Source organism: Anarrhichthys ocellatus, unplaced genomic scaffold, assembly GCF_004355925.1.
Source record: "Anarrhichthys ocellatus isolate YVR2014 unplaced genomic scaffold, GSC_Weel_1.0 scaffold623, whole genome shotgun sequence".
Taxonomy (NCBI): domain Eukaryota; kingdom Metazoa; phylum Chordata; class Actinopteri; order Perciformes; family Anarhichadidae; genus Anarrhichthys; species Anarrhichthys ocellatus.
This window is the reverse complement of record NW_022280597.1, coordinates 1-24659: the sequence shown is the minus strand read 5'-3', so window position 1 is coordinate 24659 and position 24659 is coordinate 1. Positions and strand designations below refer to the sequence as shown.

Sequence of the window (24659 nt, the reverse complement as noted above, 5' to 3'; positions counted from 1 at the left end):
ATAGATAGAGATATATAGATAGATAGATAGAGATATATAGATAGATATATATATAGAGATATATAGATAGATATAGATAGAGATATATATATTAGTGCTGGGCAACGTTTACAATTTTTAATCGCGATTAATCGCATGATTTTTTGGGGATTAATAGAGATTAATCGCATTGTTATGGCAAAGTTCAATAATGAATTCATAAGTAGTGTATTGTGCACTTTTATTTTGAAAGTACTGCTATATGAACAAAGGGCAATAACATTTGGTTTAAACACATCAGGTTCTTGTTAGCAGCAGTGTTCTCTTTACACAGCAGCAGTTCTATCTCTTCACTATCTGTGGTCAGTGTGTGACTGTGTGTGAAACGTTCCACTGCTGTGCAACAGGAATAACATGTTTCAGCACGTTTCATCTACATGTGTGTGTTGTGTCTTCATGACAGTCAGAGCATGTTAATGCAGCTCTACTCTTCATCAATATAATGCTGTAACTCAGATCCAGGAGGAGCAATGTGGATTCTCAAAGGATCGTTGGATCGTGTTCCTCAGAGAGTCCTGTGGGGGTACAGCAGGAATACGGGTACCTGGGTCAGTACTACGAGCCATCCGGTCCTTGTTTAACCAAAGTCAGAGCTGTTTCCAGTGGTCGTTGGCCTCCACCAGGTCTCTGGTCTACAATCCTCTGTGATTTTCATGGACAGGATCTCAAGGCCCAGACGGGGAGGAGAGGCTCTGGTTTGAGGACCTCAGAATTGCGTCTTTTCTCTTTGCAGATGATGTGGTTCTGTTGGCTCCTTAAGAACGTGACCTTCAGCAGCACCGGGGCAATTTGTAGAAAAAGAGGCAGAACCTCCAGGTTCTCTGCTGGTTTGGGACTGAGTCTCTGCTCAAAGAGAGTTCAAGTCTCTCTGGGTCTGGTTCACCAGTGAGGTTCAGATGGAGCGTGAGATGGAGGTTTGATGAAAACGTTGAACAGGACCGCTGTGGTGAAGACTAAGTTCTGGATCCACCAGTCCGTCTCGGTTCAGACCCTCCGCTGTGGTCATGAGCTTTGGGTCGTGAAACAAAGCACGAGATGGAGGATCCTTCGTAGGGTGTCTGGACTCAGAGCTCAGAGTATCTGATCCTTCAGGTCTAAAGGAGGCTCAACATCTGATCAGGATCCTCTTGGACGCCTCCCTTTAGAGGTTTTGGTCAGAGGCCCAGTGAACCCACAATACTGAGTAATGAAAGAAGGGCTAGTCTGCTTCTCACTTTCCACACCGGTCTGGGGATTGAACCACCAAGCTCCTCTTACCGTTACTCCACCACTGCCACAATGAAAGGGTCGATAGTGGTGAAATGGTTTCTGGGTATTCAGCTGTGAGTTATTGAGGGCAGTAAGTTATTGGTTTCTGATGTCAGAGGTTCCTCTGAGCAAGGCAGCATCAACAAAGACAAGAAGTTCTACAAAAACAACACTTTTATTTTTTAAACAAAAATCATCACAAATTGTGTTTGAATCTGTTTACCTGTGTGTACATGTTTATGTGTGTACCTGTATGTTTATGTGGTGTGTGTGTAGCTGTGTGTGTACAGTGTGTAAATATACACATGTGTTTATGTGGGTTTAGTGAGCAGCTGGCTGGAGAAGTCGTACAGATCTTTGTTGACTTTCTTCAGAGTCTGAACTTCTTCTTCAAGCTCGGCTACTCGAACCTTCGTGTTCTCTCCGTCACCGAACACCGACTGAAACACATATTATCAGAAACATGCAGTCAGCAGGTGTAAACATGTACGGTGAGGAAAGAGGACTCTACGATCTATAAAGGTGTAAACATGTATGGTGAGGAAAGAGGACTCTACGATCTATAAAGGTGTAAACATGTATGGTGAGGAAAGAGGACGATACAATCTATAAAGGCGTAAACATGTATGGTGAGGAAAGAGGACGATACAATCTATAAAGGCGTAAACATGTATGGTGAGGAAAGAGGACGATACAATCTATAAAGGTGTAAACGTGTATGGTGAGGAAAGAGGACGCTACGATCTATAACCTTTTGAAGGGGCTGAAAGCAATTGGACAATTGGCTGATCAGCTGTTCCATGGCCAGGTGTGTGTTATTCCCTCATTATTTCATTAACAAGGAGCAGATAAAAAGTCTAGAGTTAATTTCAAGTGTGAGATTTGCATTTGTAACCTGTTGCTGTCAATTCTCAATATGAAGTCCAAAGAGCTGCCGCTATCAGTGAAGCAAGCTTTCATTAGGCTGAAGAATCAAAACAAACCCATCAGAGAGATAGCAAAAACATTAGGTGTGGTCAAATCAACAATTTGGTACATTCTTAAAAAGAAAGAAAGCACTGGTGAGCCCAGCAACACCAGAAGACCAAGGAAAAACAACTGTAGTTGATGACCGAATAATTCTTTACCAGGTGAAGAAAAACCCCTTCACAACAGTTGGCCAGATGAAGAACACTCTCCAGGAGGTAGGCGTATCCGTGTCAAAGTCAACAATCAAGAGAAGACTTCACCAGAGTACATACAGAGGGTTCACCACAAGATGTAAACCAGAGGTTGCCAACACGGTGAGTCGCCCGCAAGGCATGTTCTAAAAGTAGCACCAGTATGAAGGCAAATCACTGTCACAATACGAGAGCGCAAATAAGATCGATCTCTGTGTGTGTGTGTGTGTGTGTGTGTGAATTAAACAGCAGCGCACGTAATTTACTTTGACGAGCACTTTCACATCCCTCCGTGTAAAATATCTCTGCTCGGGCAAAATTGCAGCCTGCGAGGAGAAAACCCTGCTTTGAGTGCGAGGTGCGTCCCGTAGCGTGCGAATCCCATCACCGCTCTTCTGCTCGCTCGCGAGTAGTTTTTCTTTTTGACACCAAGTGGGCGGACCCAGTCACCACTGTATAACTACATTTAATTGGTTACAATCGTCTTTGGATTGGCCGGATATCACTCGGATATCAATCTTACATAACTGATCATTTGTATAAACACGGGACAGAGTTCATGATTTGTTCAAAAAAGTTACAAAGGTAGTGGTTAGTACAAACGAGACATGATGTGAAGATATGTTAGAAGTGATAATTTGTACAAATATAACAGGTGTGATTTTGAAAAAAAATACACAATCATTGTTAATAATCATTGTGAGGAATAATTAACTGACATGTGATCAGACAGTCTCTTCACATTTATTATTATTATTATTAAAAGGTGATCTGTGCAACTTTGTTATTCAGGAAGTTTGTATCAAACAAGTAGCCCTTCGTACTACTCGGTACCCTTGAAGTAGCAAACCCTAACCCTGAATAATGAAATAAGTAAATGTAAACTAATATGCAAAGCTCCTGGCTACCTCCAGTTGTACATTTACAAATGTTTTATATCCAGCCATGTTCTCCTGAACGACAATCTGTTTGTTTTGTTTTTTACACAAATGAATGGCTGAGAGGTTTATATTTACGAGTACATTGTTTGCATCTTGTAATAAATATTGATATGTTCTTGATCACTTTGTGTTTATTTGCCTTTTCTGTTGAGAAGATAACAGACTTGTGGGTTTTTAGGCACTGATGGCCTTCCAATGTCATTTATAAATGCTTTGTAAGCAGAGATAGTCCTCACTTTAGATGATTATTAAAGTGTCGATAACTGATAATCAATGATTATTAGTTTAGTATTGATAACTGATAATGATTATTGAAGTGAGCAGACACTGTGTCTCCTTTTTTCAGCTTTGTGACATTTTGTATTTTTGACATTTAGTTTGTTTACAGTCTCTGACCTTTGACCTCTGACTAAACTATCTGAGTCGTCTGTTGAGTCATGAAAACATGAAGACATGAAGAGTTTTTAAAGGTTTAAAGAGACATAACAACACAAACGGCCCTCATGTCCACCGTCTGTTCTCTGATGATCATTGATCACATTCACCATCAATGTGTTAATGAGTAGCTAATAGCGCTAGTAGCACAACACAACATTTACCCAACTATTAGCACCTGAGCCCCGCCCCCTCTCACCTTGTCAGTCACAGCGTTCATCAAATAGTTCAGTTTATCAGCTTTCTGCAGGTACGTCTGCTCGTCCTCCTAAAAACACAAGAACATTTCAAAATAAGAGAGGTCAGTTTATCAGCTTTCTGCAGGTACGTCTGCTCCTGTGAAACATTCGGACCCCGTTTTTAAACGGACTCTTGACATAATAAAGTGCCAATCACACCTGTGGGTCACAGATGTCGTCACCTGACTCACCTGTGAGTAGCATCCCAAGCGGACACACACATCACCTGTCTCACCTGTGAGTTGCATCCCAAGCGGACACACGCATCACCTGTCTCACCTGCAAGTTGCGTCCCAAGCGGACACACACATCACCTGTCCCACCTGTGAGTAGCGTCCCAGGCAGACACACACATCACCTGTCTCACCTGTAAGTTGCGTCCCAAGCGGACACACACATCACCTGTCTCCCCTGTGAGTAGCGTCCCAGGCGGACACACACACATCACCTGTCTCCCCTGTGAGTAGCGTCCCAGGCGGACGGACACACACACACATCACCTGTGAGTAGCGTCCCAGGCGGACACACACCTCCCCCGACTCTCCGCCCTCGGAGGTGTGCAGGTGTCGGCTGAAGCGCGGCAGAGGGACGGCCGGCCGGCTGTCGGGCAGAAACATGTTCGCTGGAGCCGCCGTGATGATGGCGTTCGTCACCGGACCTGAACACACAGACAGGAAGTGATGTCAGAGGACTGCAGGTAACGGCAGTGAATCGTAAACATTCAGTCTGCACCTTGTCATTCTTTTCAATATCGATCAATCTGCTGATTAATTATTCTATTAGTGTCTTCAGATGTGTTGATGATCCACTTTACTTAGAGATCAAGAGGGAGGTTTTATTGATAAAAGCCTAAATAATTCATTAGGATTCCTCTTCTGTTGAGTGACAGTAATATCTCTTGAACAGACCAATGAGCTGTCAGCTGACCTGTGACATCCACAGAATGAGGGTGGAGCCTCAAAGTGTAACCTGAAATGACCTGAAAGCTGCAGCAGTGAGAAATACTGCAGTTATTACCAACATGTACATGAAGTAGAATACATCTTCCATTGATCACGCTGTTTAATGAACAGTGTCGCTTTAGGGTTATTACCTCATCTCATTGTTCATGTAAATGTAGATGATGCTGCTGAAACGCAATTAATATGTGTCTGTGTTATTGTTGCATTGAATGAGAATGCTAAAACATTATGCTAAATTATCTAAATCGACAAACATGTGTGTAATCCATGGTACAGTTCAAACTGGATTAAATAAAAGTATGTATCTTGTCGTTAACTTTTGGGTCCCATGGGGGAACACAAGTGGGGGGCTTCAACTCTATTGTGTGATCTTAAGCCAGACAATTCATATATTTAGTTTGGTTTGGACGCCTTCCTGCTCCCCGTTTTCTTTACAGTGTTTGGTGATGAATGTAGGGCTGGTCACTAACAGGTTAACAGCTGGTCCACCTTAAGAGCCTTTTATTCACCTACAGACTGCAGAGAGACTGGAGGAGCCCAGAACTGACCATCAAACTTTCATAACAACTCTGATAGAGATGAACACACCCAACATATAGATGCTTCTGTGAAGAGATGATTCTTCATTTGTTTGGACTTTTATTTTTTTAGATGATTGGAATACTTTACTCTATAAAATGAAAGACAGATGCCGACCACAGCGAAGAAAATCAAATGTTTGTGAATAGTCTGTGAGGTGGATCAAGTCAGACCAGCATCAGAAGTATCAGCGTACCAACACAAATGAGATGAGACGGTTCTGTGTGGAACCAGAGCGACGGCTCAAACATCACAAGATGTTCTTCATCAAGCTCCTTTAAAAGATTCACCGTTAAATATTGAAGCTGCTCAACTTCTGAAGTAAAATATTTAAGCAGCTCCAGCTTGAGATTCTCAGTCTGAAGGAAAAACTCAACACATGGTCATAAAACAAATCTACCTAACAGGTGAAAAGATCAACACTAAATATCCAAACTTGTAAAAGTTAGAGGTGAAGATGGTGAATACTAAATATTTAAACTTGATACTTGTAAAAGTTAGAGGAGGTCAGGGTTAGTTTTGATATATATACACACACACATATATATATATATATGTGTAAATGTACTGTATATACAGTGGGTACGGAAAGTATTCAGACCCCTTTAAATTTTTCACTCTTTGTTTCATTGCAGCCATTTGCTAAAATCAAAAAAGTTCATTTTATTTCTCATTAATGTACACTCAGCACCCCATCTTGACAGAAAAAAACAGAAATGTAGAAATTTTTGCAAATTTATTAAAAAAGAAAAACTGAAATATCACATGGTCATAAGTATTCAGACCCTTTGCTGTGACACTCATATTTAACTCACATGCTGTCCATTTCTTCTGATCCTCCTTGAGATGGTTCTACTCCTTCATTGGAGTCCAGCTGTGTTTAATTAAACTGATTGGACTTGATTAGGAAAGGCACACACCTGTCTATATAAGACCTTACAGCTCACAGTGCATGTCAGAGCAAATGAGAATCATGAGGTCGAAGGAACTGCCCAAGGAGCTCAGAGACAGAATTGTGGCAAGGCACAGATCTGGCCAATGTTACAACTTTTTTGATTTTAGCAAATGGCTACAATGAAACAAAGAGTGAAAAATTTAAAGGGGTCTGAATTCTTTCCATACCCACTGTATGTGCTGTTTATTTAAATGTTTTAAGTGCTCCTGTGAGGTATCTTAGTATGATTAATGGTACCCCTAGTGGTGAATATAGAATGTCACAATATATTTACTTATGGAAGGTATTATAAGTTTACAATAGGTTTACTTAGAAAGGATATTATATGTTACAGTATATTTACTCATTGAATGTATTGAACCATAAAAGTGTGACCGAGTGTCTTGGGTTGGTGTATGAGGGCACTTATCAAATAGTAATCACTGGAGTCGGGAGACCAGACATCTTGTTCAGCCCACGGCTACTCTCTTTATTATTGTTTTTCCCTTCGGCCAGAGGCGGGAGTTGCCTCTTCGCTACGGCAACCCTCAAGGGACATATCGTCAACACCAGAACGACAAACATGAGACAGTCTGTTACAAAAGTATAGTCACTGTATGTATTAAACACCGTGAGGGCCAGAAAGGGATTTCTGAGTGAGGCTTTTCAGAGCAAGCAGAGGGTCGCCAGCACCGAGTCAACAGGAAGTGGTCAGACGAGAAGGACTGACCATCGGAGTCCGGAGGAATCCAGCTAGACACTGAGCGAATACTGTCCAAAGCGAGGAGGGGACAGTACGATTGCAGCCAATCACTGAGCTGACACGGACATTTTCGGACACTTTCAGAACATAAAGAACACTGTTTCACTGGAGACCTGTCAGAGCTCACGGCGGCCATTTTACAGATAACTAGCACGGGCTGGACTGTTGGGTGGAACTTGTGTGTTCTCTGCTTCATGAAACATATACTATCGATAGTGTAATTAGGGCCCGAGCTACCGACAACGTCGGGCCGCGAAGGCCCTATTGATATTGTACCCGTTTGGGTAAACGTACGCATGGTTGGAGGACTTGCTATGGATGAAAACTCACCAAATTTTGGGGACTTGTCAGGCCTGGTGAATATAGCCATCTGAAAAAGAATGCATCTTTCTGTGTTAAGAAATGGCTCTCTAGCGCCCCTACAAGTCGGACCGGCGACGCCCCTTGGCCAGTATGTCCGATTGACTTAAGTGGACATGTGTGTCAAATTTCGAGTTAGAGCTACAAAATAGCCAATCAGACCCTAAGCTCCGCCTACTTAGATTTTCCACCATATTGAATTTAGTGTAAAACACATTTCTGCGAACTTCTCCTAGATGCTTAGTCCCATTACTACCAAATTGGCTGTGGATCATTACTGGATCTACGTCATCAAAACTTATCAAAAGCTTTTTGATATCTCTTTTCGTTTACAAGATATGTACCAATAAACTTCTTAGGGGCGTGGCTTAATATCAATACATATAACTTCTCAACCGTTTGTCCTAAAATTACCAGATTTTCAGCATATGTGCACATTGCATCCTCTAACATACCCTGAGATTTATTTTGCATTAAACAACTAGGGGGCGCTACAGTAAACCCTCGAATTTGTGCTTTTTGTCACTTTTTGCAGATTTCAGCCTTCGCACTTTAACGAACTCCTCCTACAGATTTTAAGCGATCAACTTCTCCTTTGGTCAGGATGCTCTTAAGACCTTTGTGATTAAAAGTTATCAAAATCGAGAGTTTTCATCAAAGAACCTTGACGTGGCGGCAATTTTGCCTCATTGTTTATGAAAAAATAAGTTCTTATAAGTTGTTATAACTCCAAGGTACATTATCCAATCCGCACAAAACTTCTTTTGCATGATGCTACTTCAAGCCTAAACATACTTCAATTGAAAAAAATTCAATAATTCATAGCGCCGCCTGCTGGCTAAAGGAAATGTCATATTCTATACTTTTATTTATTTCTCCGAGCCAGGTGACCTGATGAGTCTAAAATTTGGTAAGGATAGCCTTAAGACATTGATGATGCATCATCATGAATTTTTTGAGTTTTCATTGAACGCTGTTGCCGTGGCGACGCATAGTTTGCCATGAAAAAGGAAGCTGATGGTTTAGTGGGTTGGGATGCTCAACTCATGGAACTTTGTACATGTGTCACAGGTCATTGGAAGAAATAGTTTATATGATTTTCTTTATTGGCCGTTTTAAATTGCCTCTATAGCGTCCCCTACAATATTTCAAAAGAGCAGCCCCAGTGCTACGTTTTGGCTACATGTATGAAACTTGGTAGGCACATGTATCCTATGGAGACTTAAAAATAAGTCTCTTGGAACCATGCTCTAAACCCTACCGGAAGTCTGCCATTTTCAATTTTGTATGAATTTATACAATATGTCGACGATGCAGTCCTCGCAGTACGTTTCACTATCTATATATAAAATTTAGATGTATAACATTTGGGAAACAGATGTATCACATGTAGACTGATAAAGAAGCCCCTGGAGCTCTAAGCTCTAAACCCAACCAGAAGTCAGCCATTTTGAATTTAGTGAAAAAAAAACACATTTTTGCGAACTCCTACACCGCCACCCCCGACACACTGGAGGATGCGAGGGCCCGTTCATCGCTGCTCGCAGCTTTAATTCAGTTTGCAACTGTTTTAGCTTCTGTCAAATTATTAAATACTTTTTTGAGTGTAAACCGGATCCAGCTGCTTTTTGGTACGACTCTGCTGTCGAAAGATAGCCGGTAGCTGGAGATGTGCGGCCTTCCACAGTTCTGCGAGAGGTTTTGAACTCAACACTCCCGACATGAAAACACATGAAGTGTTGTGACGTTGTGCTCCGCCTTCACTTAATTTCCGTGAAAACATTTAATTCTCTAGATTTCCAGTTTATCAGAAGGAAGCAACAAAGACAGAGCGGGTCCCTGTATTCAGTCGATCAGCCGACGCTCTGCCAGACTCATTTCACGCCAACAAAGGCTCCAAATCACAGCCAGGAAACAACGTGTGGGAGTGGATTTACTCCGACCTCCACCCTTCAGAAAACACTCAGCTCCCTCCAGTTGAAGAACAGAGCTCAGTACTCCGTTCTAGTGGCGGATCTTTTCCTGCCTGCAGCTGAGCCTCGGCCTGCTGTCACTCCAACTTCCTGTCTGGGGACTTTTCAAATTAATTTCCCTCAGATTACCTCGAGAATCAATTTAAGAGGATGAGCCACCAGAGGACAGGAAGCTGTTTGCAGTAATGAGTGAAGGAGCGAAGTCACGCTTACTGAAGGATCCACTGAACTCAGGCTGAAGACTCATCAGGCTGAAGACTCAGCTCTTCAAGAAGTACTACCCTGAGCCTTCCACTTAGCACTTATTGTATTCATATTAGTTTGTTGCACTTATTGTATTCGTATTAGTTTGTTTCTGTACTTTTGCTCTGGTTTATGCTCTTAGATGCTTGTTTAAAAAAGGAGATACACTTTTGACTTCTAGTGACTAGTAGTTCTCTTGAATACAGACGTTGAATACACTTATTGTAGGTCGCTTTGGATAAAAGCGTCTGCTAAATGACTGTAATGTAATCCAGTGGTTCTCAACTGGTCTGGCTGCGGGACCCACCATCACCCCTTAATGACAAGCCGTGACCCAAATCGCGGAACATTTTCAACTTCTCAAATGTATTTAATGAAAAGATTGTGTAGTTTGAACCTGAGCTGGAAACGTCCTCTGCAGTCGTAGTGTAGGGAGCTCTCTTGTGCAGATAAATTGTTCCGGTCAGTCCCCGTCCCACACATGTGTCACGTAAACGAGTAAAACTGCTTTGTTCGTTATGTATGTAGATTCGTCCATTTGTAATGCAAAATGACCACTTGCCTAAATTCGAACTGTGGTCTGCTGTTTGATGTCATCCGACATGTCTTCAATTCGCCAACTTAGTGTCATTAGACAGAGGTATAGTTTTCAGTTTATCCTCTGCTATGAGCATTACAAGGCATTCACACCAAATATTGTTGAGGAGTGTGAATAGACGGCACTCCGCTGCATAAAAAACCCCCTTCAAAATAAGTTCTTTTTTTTTTTTTAAGATAGGCAACGGCCCGCGACCCAGTGAAAACGGGTCCCGCCAGTTGAGAACCACTGATGTAATCAATACATCGAAAAACTACTTAATATAGATGCAGATCAACACAATAACAATGCAGATGCACTGATGCGGCTGCAGGGCTTTTATTGTGAAGGGGCTAGAGGGCTCTTATTATGAAGGCGTGTGAGAGCCAGAAGGCTTTTCTTTAGCAGTAACAGAAGTCTGACCAGAGGTGAGGTTTCTGACCCAGTTTACATTTGTTATAATTCTTACCGTTAACCGGTTTATATTATGATTATATATACACAGACATAGCTCCACATCATGGCAACAGGAAGTTACATTTGCCATACTTTGGCGTACTACTCTTTGCAGGTTAAGCAGATCACCCTCACATTTAGTCCGTGTAAGGTGAAGACCTTGATGATGCTCAACACCATTATTCACCATGAAACAGGAAGCTGTTGATGAGGGCTAGGGTCATTTCCTCTTGAGGTCACCCGACAGTCAAAACACAGGCTGCTGACACCTACTGCTACTATTATCATTATTATTATTAGTCACATTACTATTTCTATTATTGATACCATTAATGCACATTACTGACTTTGCTTCTTCCTCAGAGTCTTTGTTTTCTCTCCTTACAGGTTTACTTAGATCCTGGTTTTATCTGGACCCTGGTCCCGCTGACACCCACTGATACTATCATCATTATTATTAGTCACATTACTGTTACTGATGCCATTACTTATTTTATTATTATTCTACTATATCCACTTCTGCTGTTATCATTAGTCGTCATAATGTTTCCATCATTATTCTACTTACTAGTCTCATTATATGAATAATTTCTGTCATATGCATTGAATGTGTTGTGACTCCGTTATGTTGTTCATTCTGTACACATGACATCACACTTCATCCTGATAAGAGGATCCTCCTCTGTTTCCTATTCTGATGTGAGAGTCAAAGGACAGAGGATGTTGTATGTGTAGACCGTCAAGAACTCTGAGGAGAATTTGTGATTTTGGGCTAAACAAAATAAATCGAATTGATGGTTTGTGTTTTTGTCATTGAGATATCATGGAGGGGGGTGGGGCTTACCTTTGTGGGCGAGGCAGCGGATGCTCTGTTTGCTTTGGACATCCCAGAGTCGAACTGTCTCATCATGTGAACCAGAGAGGAGGAGAGTCCCATCCATGGACACCGACAGACACGTCACCAAGTTCCTGAGAGACATTCAAACTGACTTCAGATCAGATCACAAGACTATTTGAATCTACTGAGAGGATTCAAACTGACTTCAGATCACAAGACTATCTTAATCTACTGAGGTTTTAAATGACTTCAGATCAAATTACAAGACAATTTTGAAAAAATGAGAGGATTCAAACTGATGAAAAAAAAAAAATTTCTACTATCTTTTTTGTCTCTGTGACTCCGTGATCGTTGTACCACAGTCACCTTAAAATGTTCAGAGGTGACTGATATGAATGGAATAAACATCTCACCTGTGTCCTTTGAAGACCTGGTTCCCGTCGTTGTCTGACTGGAACGATTTGTCCCAACTAAGACTCTGCAGATGAAACAAAAACAGTTCAAACACTTCTATATCGACACAAACTGTTTCCAGGTCAGGTCCTCTTTAACTTATAGCCTGTTATTGGCCATCTCAAAATGTTTTGACTGATTCCTTTAAATGACATCAATTACTGATCATGACAAGTCGGAGAGAAGAGAAGTCTGAAAACAACCAACAATCAGTCCACAGTTTCCTCACCAATATAATATATGTATAAACTGATGTAACTCAACTCCACATGGTCAGATCTTTTCCAAAGGCTGTAGTTTGAAGTTTGTAGTTTGTCTTTTGTAGGATGTAGTTTTTAGATTGTAAGATGTAGCATATATTTTTGGGGTTTGTAGGATGTAGTTTGTACTTTGTAGGATGTCGTTTGTAGATTGTAAGTTGTAGCATATATTTTTTGGGTTTGTAGGATGAAGTTTGTAGAATGTAGGATGTAGTTTGTAGCATTTGTTTTTTGGTTTGTAAGATGTAGTTTGTGGCTTGTAGAACAATTTGTATTCTGAAGGATGACAGTTTGTAAGATGTAGTTTGTATGATGAAGTTTGTAGGATGTAGTTTGTGGCTTGTTGAACAGTTTGTATTTTGAAGGATGATATAGTTTGTAGGATGTAGTTTGTAGGATGAAGTTTGTGGCTTGTTGAACAGTTTGTATTTTGAAGGATATAGTTTGTAAGATGTAGTTTGACATTTGTAGGATGTAGTTTGTATTTTGAAGGATGATAGTTTGTAAGATGTAGTTTGTAGGATGAAGTTTGTAGGATGTAGTTTGTATTTTGAAGGATGATATAGTTTGTAAGACGTAGTTTGACATTTGTAGGATGTAGTTTGTATTTTGAAGGATAGTTTGTAAGATGTAGTTTGTAGGATGTAGTTTGTATTTTGAAGGATGATAGTTTGTAAGACGTAGTTTGACATTTGTAGGATGTAGTTTGTATTTTGAAGGATAGTTTGTAAGATGTAGTTTGTAGGATGTAGTTTGTATTTTGAAGGATGATAGTTTGTAAGATGTAGTATATAGGATGAAGTTTGTAGGATGTAGTTTGTATTTTGAAGGATGATATAGTTTGTAAGATGTAGTTTATATGATGAAGTTCGTAGGATGTATTTTGTATTTCTGAAGGATGATATAGTTTGTAAGATGTAGTTTGTAGGATGTATTTTTGAAGGATATAGCTTGTCAGATAACAAAATGAACACTTTTTTGTAGGATGTAGAATGGCAGTGTGTTAAAATGGAGGACGTAAAGTAAAGAGTGAGACTCACCTGGCTGCACAGAGACACCTGGAAAATGTTTCCATCACTGCCTCCACAGAACAGGAAGTACTCGCAGGGGTCAAAGGTCACAGACATGATCTCCACATCAAACAGGACGGACAGGAGCAGCTCACCTGAGGACAACTCCCACACCTGGTCAGACAGACGGACAGACAGAAAGTTTGTAAACCAACATCTCAGAGAAGTTGGAGACACAGTAGTGCCATAAAAAAAATATATAAAAGAATACATAAATGTGGAAATTTAAAGACAAACTAAAAATCAGTGGCCTAAGAACCCAGACAAAATGTCACAAAGTTATCTTTCGTCGGATGATCCCAAAGTGAAAAGGGATGTGATCGTGAACACAACGAGCATTGAGGGAAAAAGTCCCACCAATAAGCTGATTGAGTACTACTCAGACTGGAAAAGCCTGAAAAAGCTGTAGCTTGGATATTGAAGTTGAAAAGATTGCTCTTGGAGATCACTCAAAGAAGAAAGATGACAAATACTGGATTGCTGCTGAGTAATGATAAATCACTGAAGGAACGTGCCATGAAGCTTAAGGTGCCATTCAGTGCAGATCTGATGGTGAAAGATATTTAAAAAATGCTGAAAAGGCCATATATGCATTTGAGCAACAGCAACACTTTGCACTGGAAATTTCCCTCCTGGAAAAGGGAAAACACTGCCGAAAAGAGAGCCCTATATTAAAAATGGATCCCCCATCCTAGATGAAGGTGTCCTGAGAGTGGGGGAAAGGATTAACAGATCAGCTATGCCAGTATGCGCTAAGAATCCCATAATCTTACCCAAAAAATCCCACATATCCGAGGTCACACCCAAGTTGGTCATTCTGGAAGAAATCATATGCTCTCAAAACTAGGACAGAAATACTGGATGTCCTCTGCAAATTCTTCAGCACGAAAGATCATCAGAAACTGTTTTCTGCAGACGAATGCAGTCTAAAGTAGGAGAGCAAAAAATGGCAGATCTTCCACAGGACCGTGTGATACCGGATCTGCCACCTTTCACTTCAGTTGGCATGGACTATTTTGGACCTTTTGAGATAAAGCGAGGTCGGACCAATGTAAAACGGTGGGGTGTGATCTTTACATGCCTTACTAGCTGGGCAATCCATCTTGAGGTGGCTAATAGTTTGGACACCAACTCCTGCATCAATGCAATATGCAGATTTCTATGTCGCAGAGGTACTGTAAAAACCATCAGATCAGATCAAGGTACAAATTTTGTTGGTGCACAAAAGGAGCTGAACGATCATTAAAATAACTAAATCATGACAAAATCCAAAGAAATCTACTCCAAGAAGGAATAGAGTGGATATTTAACCCAGCAGTAGGTGCTCACCACTAATGTTGCACGGTGTATCGATACTAAAAAGGTACCGCAGTACCCGCACGTTAAAAACGATACGATTTTGCATATTTTTAGTATCGATACTTCATTAAAATAGCGCGATCAGAGCGCACTCACTGTTCCGCTCCCTGTCATGCTGCCTGCAGGCATTGACTGCAAGGGGGCGGGGCTGCCCAACGCTCACACACGCAACAGGCAGCGCTCACTCACAGCAGTGATAGCAGGGGAGACATGCATCAAGGTCCGTGTACGTTTTGATAGTCTGTTTTACCGTTCAGCCGAAAAAACGACAATATTCTCATTTTTCGTTTCAAACCAAAAACGGAAATGGTGGTCCGTGTACGGTCCCCACTGACATACAGAGACCCGTCTGCGAAACCTGTTTCAAAGCCACACAGACCAAGGGAGGCAACAGGTCTAACATGGCAAAGCACCTTTCAGACAGACACCCCCAACTTTTCAAAGAGTTCAAAGAACGGCGGGTAAGCAAATGTGATTATAAACGTGAACACCCCCAAGCTCACCCATAGACGGCTAACACGAGTAGCCTTAGCCTAGTTTGAGGACAAGCCTATATGATCATGAGGTCACAATGCACACAAAAGTGTACTAAATGAAACACAATTGATGCAAAATGGCGACATGCTGGTGGAGCCTGAGGGTGGATCTTGAGCTAATTATTTTTATTTTTAGTTAAGGAAAAATAATTATTCCATGAATTAAGATAAAATATGAAGTGAAAATATCAAACTCACTATGCAAGTAAATTAAGCATTGTTTATCCACCCACTCCCACAGACAGTCAGACAGATGCCAGCAGCAACACAGAGAGTTCCCTTCAGCTGTGTTTGAAAGCCAGTGGAAATATGAGAGAGGCTCAAAAGATGCGAAGACGTTCAACATTAATATTAATGCCATTTGTTAAGTGTTCAAAAAGCTGGGCAGAAAGAAGCTGGTAAAAAAGGGAACCGTACAGATGTTTTATACATTACTATTATAGATAAATATACCAGTATCGTATCGTATTTGTGGTATTGTATCGAATTCTGGTATCGTAAGTATCGGGTATCGTGATACTTATGGCAGGTATCGTATCGAAGTCACAATCTTGGTATCGTGACAACCCTACTCACCACGGAGGCGTATGGGAGAGACTAATTAAGTCACTCAAGAAGATTCTGTGCTCTGTGGTGAAAGAACAAGTTCTGGATGATGAGGCCTTGCAGACAGCCTTATGTGAGGTGGAAGCTACAATGAATGATAGACCAATCACAACAATAACAAATGACTTGAATGATGTGGAACCTTTAACGCCTAATTATTTGCTTCTACTCAAAACAAACCCCGTCATGCCTTCAGGAATATTCAAGAAAGAGGACCTGTACTCTAGAAGGAGATGGAGACAGGTACATTATCTGGCTGACCTTTTCTGGAGAAGATGGGTCAGGGAATACCTTCCAATCATGCAACAGTGAAATAAGTGGAAGGAACTTTCTACCTGGAGACCTCGTTGTTATTGTGGATGAATGGGCTCCTAGAAACTCCTGGGTGCTAGGACGGATTCTAAAGACCATGCAAGGAAATAAAGGACTAGTCAGTTAAAACCAGAACAAGTGTTATACAGAGACCCATCAACAAACTCTGTCTGCTCCTTGAAGCTGGAGAGTAGCTGGTGCTGGACAGTAGTTTGGAGAAGTTATATGAACTTAATCTATCTATGTACTCGGACGACAATGAAAAAAAAAACAAGAAAAAAAAAAACGGAATATATTTGTGTTTTGAATATTGACTATTTAGTAATTGATGTAATTGCTGTATTCGAAGCAATTAGGGGCTGGAATGTTAGAGCCATATCTTTAGTTTTGATTACAAATCATAATTTCTAATTTTTCTAATATATTTGTATGACCTAAACACATTCCTTTAATTTATGAATGACGGTTAAATTCGCATTCTGAATAATTATTTTTCTTTGGGAACTTTTGTTAATAATCAGATGAGGATCAGCTGGTATAAGAGGGATGGGACTGAGTCTCGGGTTGTTTTCCCTTGGCATCGGGACAGTCTTTGACGTCACGTTAAACTGATTATGTTTTGCTGTTAAGTTTGTCAAAAGTGAAAATAAATCGATCAAATGACGGCAAAGGAATCAGCGTCTGCAAGAGTTATCATTTGGACTGTTTAATGTGCGAGTCAGAAACAGAGCCCCGTAACGTGGCCCAGTACAGAGGAAGAAGAACAAAGAACAGGCCACCACAGCAGTAGAGTGCGGATCACTGCCAGATGTTTATGCAACAACCACTGCTGTATTTTGTGATTGAATAAACTCAACCCACAATTGGCTGACCCCCCCTAGTCTAGAGCAGTGTTTTTCAACCTTTTCTGAGCCGCGGCACATTTTTTACATTACATTAAAAAGATCCCGCGGCACACCAACAACCAAAAATGTTACAAAATGACACCTTTTAGCATAATACAGCATATATGCAGGTGTGTCAAACTCAATCACAGAGGGCCAAAATAAGAAATTGGGACTACGTTGAGGGCCAAATAGAGTCATCATTTAATAAACAGGATAGAAGGGATATTGGACAAAGTGCAAAAAGAATACATGTTTAGGTAGGCTACATTATTTTATGCATACGTACCAGAGCCAGATGTTTGGCATCTTTTCTTGGCTGCCAGTTCATTAATATCTGGGGTTAGGTTCTGTGGAAACCCTCAAGATGGAGTGAAGATGTGCATCAGTGAGACTCCTGTGCGGGTTTTTGTTCATCTTCATCACAGAGAACAGCTGCTCACACAGGTATGTGCTTCCAAACATGCAGAGCGTTTGAGCAGCATGTAGGCGGAGTTAAGGCATCGTTTCGGGGGGGGAAACTTGGAAACTGTGAAGCGCCCAGAGTCATACTTTGCCTTGAGTGTCATTACACTGGAGGTCTATCAGCTCCACAGGTGCTCTTTCCACATCAACTGCAAACGGATTGCTGAGCAGTTCAAATTTACATTTCTGAGCTGCAAAGTCGGCAAATCGTTGAGTGATCTCTGTGCCAAATGCACCCAGTTTATCAGCAAAATGCGCAGTCGGGAACACAGCGGTGGAGACTTTTACTGCCTCACACATGTCTGTGATCACACGTCCCCGTCCCTGAAGCTGGAGGTTTAGCGCAGTGAGATGCTTCGTTATGTTGCACATAAAGCCAGCTCACATCGCCACTTTTCGTCCCGGAGATCTGTGGTGTGGCGGGCCAGTTATGATAAACATATGATATTTTCTGGCGGGCCGTTGTACCGAGGGCCGGATATATGCTGACAATTTAATGACAAGTCTCTCAATGTGTTGATCCTTACTAGGCTTTTCATCTGGGTTATTTTGTCCAGGGCCCAGTTCAGAGTCTGCATTTTTCCTTTTCAAATATTTCTCCATCGCTGTTCGTCTTGTCACCACAACCTCTCCTGCGCGTCATTTCATTCTACTGTCCTAAATGAACACGGTCATTATTGTGCTACCTACTGGCATGGAGGAGTATTTATTACTCAGCCAGCCACTAAATTGTAGCTCAGACGCTCAACAATGGCAAAGTATTTGCAACAACTAAATAATATTTTATTGAACTCATTAAGTGAAATTGGACATTTTCCCGCGGCACACCTGACGATCTCTCACGGCACACTGGTGTGCCGCGAGACCATAGGTGTATAACACGTGTTTTACAATGAACACAAGTATATTTGTATGGGAGGAGTTCGGGGAGGCCATGGAGAAGGACTTTCGGTTTGCCTCAAGGAGGTTCTGGCAAGCCATCTGACGGGTCAGGAAGGTAATGCAGGGCCTACCCCAGGCTGTCGGGGGGGGGGGGAGCACTTTGAGGAACTCCTAAACCCGACCAACATGCAACCCATATCCCTGGCAGAGGCTGCTAAGGTAGTCAAAAAGCTCCTTGGTGGCAAGGCACCGGGGGTGGATGAGATCCGCCCTGAGATGCTGAAGGCGCTGGAGACTGTTGGGCTGTCTTGGCCGCACACCTCTCAGCCTCCCGGGGAAGGCTTATGTCGGGGTGCTGGAAAGGAGACTCCGATCAAGAGGAGCAGTGCGTATTCCGTCCCGGCCGTGGAACAGTAGACCAGCTCTCTACCCTCGCAAGACTACTGGAGGGGTTCTGGGAGTTTGCCCAACCAGTCTACATGTGCTTTGTGGACTTGGAGAAGGCTTACGACCGGGTCCCTCGGGGGTTCTTGTGGGGGGTGCTATGGGAGTATGGGGTGCCGGACCCGTTCCAACGGGCCATCTAGTCTCTGTACGACTGCAGTAGGAGCTGTATCAGCATTCTCGGCAATAAGTCAGACACCTTCCTGGTGGGTGTTGGCCTCCGCCAGGGCTGCCCTTTGTCGCCGGTCCTGTTCGTGACTTTCATGGACAGGATATCTAGGCACAGCCGGGAGTTGGAGAACGTCAGGTTCGGGGGTCTCGCAATCGCCTCTCTGCTGTTTGCAGATGATGTGGTCCTGTTGGCCTCCTCAGATCGTGACCTCCATCATTCACTGGGGCGGTTTGCAGCAGAGTGTGAAGCGGCGGGGATGAGAGTTAGCACCTCCAAATTTGAGACCATGGTGCTCTGCCGGAAACCGGTGGATTGCTCCCTCCAGGTGGGGACGGAGTGCCTACAGCAAGCAAAAGGAGTTCAAGTATCTTGGGGTCTTGTCCACGAGTGAGGTTAAGATGGAGCGGCAGGTCGACAGGCGGATCGGTGCGGCTGCAGCAGTAAAGCAGGCGCTGCACCGGACCATCTTAGTGAAGAGGCAGCTGAGCTGGAAGGCGAAGCTCTCAATTTACTGGTCGGTCTACATTTCTACCCTCACCTATGGTCACGAACTCTGGGTCGTGACCGAAAGGACGAGGTCGCGGCTACAAGCGGCCGACATGAGTTTCCTCCGTAGGGTGGCCGGGCTCAGCCTTAGAGATAGGGTAAGGAGCTCGGTCATCAGGAGGGAGCTTGGAGTGGAGCCGCTACTCCTTCCCGTCGAAAGGAGTCAGCTGAGGTGGTTTGGGCATCTCATTAAGATGCCTCCTGGACGCCGCCCACTGGAGGTTTTCCGGGCACGTCCAACTGGGAGGAGGCCCCGGGAAGACCCACAACACGCTGGAGGGATTATATCTCCCAGCTGGCCTGGAACGCCTCGGGATACTCCAGTATGAGCTGGAATGTGTTGCAGGGGAGAGGTAAGTCTGGGTCGGCCTGCTTGGCCTGCCGCCACCGCGACCAGACCCCGGATAAGCCGAGGAAAATGGATGGAAGTATATTTAGACGAAAGGTTGATGCCCAATAAAAAGGCACACAGAAGAGTCTGGGGCCTTTAAGAGTAGAGTGTGAGGAGTCAGCAGGCAATGAGTGGCAGAATAAAACAGGCAATAAAAGGTGTTTTAAGAAAGTGAGTCACCTCAACCGTGACAGGTCCTTGACCATGCAGCTAGTGCTGGGCGGTATACTGGTTTGAATTTCCCGTAGGATATTAATTTTTCACACACCGTCATACCGGTGCATAGTCGAAACAACTGCTATTCAACAGGCAGCTAAATATATTGTTCGCTGCTAAGACGGCTACAGTCGGAGCTAACTGTATTGAGAGGGACCCCTAGTCATGGTTATAACAATTAATAACCCACAACTAACGCTCTTTAACAACAAAATACCACGACACAACAGTTTGTGACAAATAAACGATTTGTACATTTATAAAATTTCACCGCCGAACGTTATGCTGGGTACAGCTCGCTAGCTAGCCCGCTAGCACAACAGTCTGCTAACAGCTGGGAGAGGCTCCGTCGCTACAGTAACGTTACATTAAAGAACAGAACAGAGCGATGCAGGAGGAACAAAGACAGACCGGAGATGCACCGATAGAGTCTGTGCCCAAGAGAGGAGCTGGGTCTGCTGTTTGGACGTGTTTTGGTTTTAAAAAGTCCGACGTTTTGCGAGTTTGTCGAGCCACTGTTGTTGCCGCTGGTGGTAACACGAGCAACTTACTCCATCACCTCAGCAGAAAACATGTGTTGGAATACCAAGAGTGTGATGACGCCGTCGGATTCGAGGCCGTCAACCGGTAACGTTAACGCGAGTGAAACAGTGAAGCCGAAGGGTCAGACATCGCTTGAAGAGGCATTTGCTCGAGGCAGCTTATGACAAGAAAAGCAAGCAGTGGAGCAACATTAGGAACGCAATAACTATCCATCTATGCAAGGACATGGTCCCGCTACAGACTGTGGAGAAAGACTCAGAGCAATGATTAAAACACTGGATTCATGGTACGTCTGACCGGAGCTACAATACTTCAGCCAAACTGCTATCCCAACATTATAGGAACAAACAACCCTAACCCTCTAGTAATCAAAGCCTTTATAGATGAAGATATTAACATGTTTGTATATTCTATGTACTCCTGACAGTAGAGTAAGCCTCTATAAACATATAGAAAAACACAGTCAAGGAAAAAAAGAAATACCATGATATACCGTGAAACCACCAGAATCTTAAAAAATACCGTGATACACATTTTTGGTCATACCGCCCAGCACTACATGCAGCCATAACTGGCCACTCTAAATATTATGCAGTTGGCCGCACCAGACTAGCCGAGGACAACATAGAGGTGCACAGTCACTCACACACGCAGTACTGTGCTGTGATTGGCTGGTACTAGTTGCCTCGACGCATCTGTGATTGGTTGTTAAGAGTGACAACTATGTTCGGCTCATTTTCTGTAACCAGTGCAGCATAATAGCATCATTAGCTAGCTAGTTAACTAGCCAGATGCTAAATGAGTAAAATGTAACAATTTAATGCTTCATCCACTCTTTCTTGTCACAGCGTAGGAAAGCACATTGCTATCACCAGGTGACCAGTTCTTTACTGATTCACCAGACTGTAATGTTTTGATGGCTTCACTTCAAGTCAACACAAAGTACATAAAACTGGCAGCTTACCTGTCGATAGCAACGAGCTCTTAGAGTGTGTGGATGACATATTAAGCGGCTAATGTTAGGTAGCTAACATGTTTCAGATGTCTACAGCGTGTCAATGTTTTTATGGTTTAATATGTAAATTATTGCAGTTAGTTCTGACAATCAATATTTATGTGATGTGTTGAACATGTTGCATCGTTTAGTTTGAAACAATTGAACCCTTCACTGCAGGAACCTGAACCTTTAAGAACCACGTCCTTTCTTAAGTTTCAGATGTGCAACATTAAACAGTTGACGGTCTTGTTAGTTTCTCAGCATTGTAGCCTTTCGTTCTTCATGTAAATAAAGAGAGAGTATAGAAATGTGTAATAATGACAGGAAGTGATGCGTCTCTGTCCCCCCTCAGTTTAATAGTGCTGCTGGCTCTGCAGAACACAGACTCCACTTAAAAACCTCATGATTTAAAGTGTGAGCAGGAGCGATGCCTCAGCTTGTGCTCAACACCCCCGACCATCCGTTATGTCATTACTAAGACTCCACCTCCTGTGATTTATGTTAGAGGGGATTTTATCCAAATTAAAAAAACGAGAGGAGACGCTCAGTGTTTCAATGGATTTATCATTCTGATCGGAGGTGATCAATGACGTCTGATGGGTTCAAAACAGGTTTCACTGCTGCTTCAATACTGAATACAAGAACAGTATGTACAGTAGCAAAAAGAGGTCCATCTCCTATTTTTAGTAGGTTTTAGCATGTTTAAAAAAGCAGCATACACACACTAACTATGGTGGAAATAGGGTGTAACTCTTCTTCATCACTTTAACTTGTTCACCCATCATCCCTCAAAAAGAAAGCCAAATATAACAGCTTCCCCTCAATGAATCCGGGACGGCTCCTCAACCATAAGGCTGATATGCATATTTCTCATTTGAGTCCATTGTCGGTAAACCTATTTCTATTAAGATTTGACTTCACACTTAGTGTAAAATCTAAATTCCAAAGGCAATATATAATGTAATATTATAAGTAAATGGTATATGGACTTGTACAGCACTTTTGTAGACACTAAAACACAACATTAATGATACAATTCATATATTCTCACATGGTTTTTACATGTTGACTGTTTACTGAAAGTTTTACTATACTAACACTACTTCCATATAGCCCAGTTACAAATAACATGAATCTCCCAAAAACATGTAAATAGGAATAAACACATTTGATCAATATTAATATATGATGGAAGAGCTCCATGCTAAATGAATAATGATAAATGAACCGAGATGATCAAAGAGTTACAAGAGAAGTTACAGTTTTATGTCGGTGTGTTGTCTACACTCACACCCCCACAGGGACGAGGTGACATCTGCACGTGTGCACGGTCCAACTGGATATTTGGTGGACAGTCGTCTCTTCTGTCTAGTGTCTGATTGGTCGGTCGCTCCTTTTTTTCTTTTATTAACCTTTTATTCAACTCTGAGTCAGTTCTAGCAATAGAATCAGTTTGGATTCAGGTCTCTGCTACTGATCCAGTTGGATCCTGATTTAGACAGTTCACACTGGAACACATGAACTTTATCAGTACAGCAGCTTTCAACAAAGAAATAAAGATTAAAATATCTCGGAGGGTAAACTAAGTTCTTCAGACCTAAAGCTAGTTCAGTTGATGAATGAGCTTGTTATGAAGCTGCTGGGTGGAAACCGAGATAGACCGACTGTCTTCATGACCATCAGACGGTGCAGAGGTATTTGCCTCTCAGAGATAAAGTCACACTTATGATGAAGAGTTTTTAATGAAGAAAAGAGACACAAACAGGTAAAAGAGGTTTGTTTGACTTGTCGAGTCTGAAGGAGGTTTCAGAAAGAAGAGTCAAAGTGACGAAGAAGAGTCAAAGTGATTAAGTAGAAACTCTACTGTTGTACCTGTTCAGGTGATATAAACTCAGTCTCACCTTGACAGTTTGGTCTAAGGAGGCGGTAGCGACTCTGGCCTGAGCTCCCATCAGGCCACAGTGCAAGTCTGTGATTGGCAGAGAGTGACGAGACAGGACGTGACGCGGCTCAGGGGTGTGGCTTAAATCCAGCTGGATCACACTGAAACACATACACGCAAATACACACATTAATAATCACACACAGAGTGATCACACTGGTGTCTACATTCACAACATTTTGGTTCATGGAGCTTTAGGATGACACTGACTTAATTGGGACCTGCTGCAGTTTTATACACAGTCAGTGAGAACAGGATGTATTGATTATTGGATGCAGCTGATCAGTCTGTTGTCAGGATGTGGACATCAGACTGATCACCTGCTGCTGTTTTTTATTTCAAGAATAAAACTGACACATGAACACAAACTAGACTAGAGCTGACCAATCAGGTAGGAGAGTGACATTTATATTAACTACTCAAATGAATGAATCCTAACTCTGTATCTGGTGCTAACCTGACTGGTGGACTCTTCAGTGGAGATAAAACACTGCTGACGTCTTATCATGGGAACAAACGTATCTACAGTCTGTGTTAAAGCGCTACCTGGTGGCCACAGCAGATCCTCACATGTTAATAAGCAACGACGCAACCTTTCATTTAAGATACAAGACAGACTGATCACAGCTAGAAGACCTCAGTCTTCTTCATCTTCTTCATCCTCAATGATGGAGTGGACTAAATAATCAAACATCTGTCACAACACGTTACATTAAAGTAAAGTCTCCACATCTGTCACAATACGTTACATTAAAGTAAAGTCTCCACATCTGTCACAACACGTTATATTAAAGTAAAGTCTCCACATCTGTCACAACACGTTACATTAAGGTA

General features: G+C 42.3%; 1 protein-coding gene across 1 annotated transcript; it reads right to left on the bottom strand.

Annotated features, from left to right (window-relative positions):
• Nucleotides 1-1534: 1534 nt before the first annotated feature.
• On the bottom strand, nt 1535-24511 carry LOC116376813 (WD repeat-containing protein 18-like). The gene is made up of 7 exons (XM_031838296.1): nt 23785-24511; nt 13501-13644; nt 12161-12225; nt 11754-11878; nt 4563-4720; nt 4023-4091; nt 1535-1727 (listed from the first exon to the last, which is right to left on the bottom strand). The coding sequence occupies exons 1-7, from the start codon at nt 23953-23955 to the stop codon at nt 1599-1601; spliced, it is 861 nt and encodes a 286-aa protein (XP_031694156.1). The 5' UTR covers nt 23956-24511; the 3' UTR covers nt 1535-1598.
• Between the last annotated feature and the right edge of the window lie 148 nt (nt 24512-24659).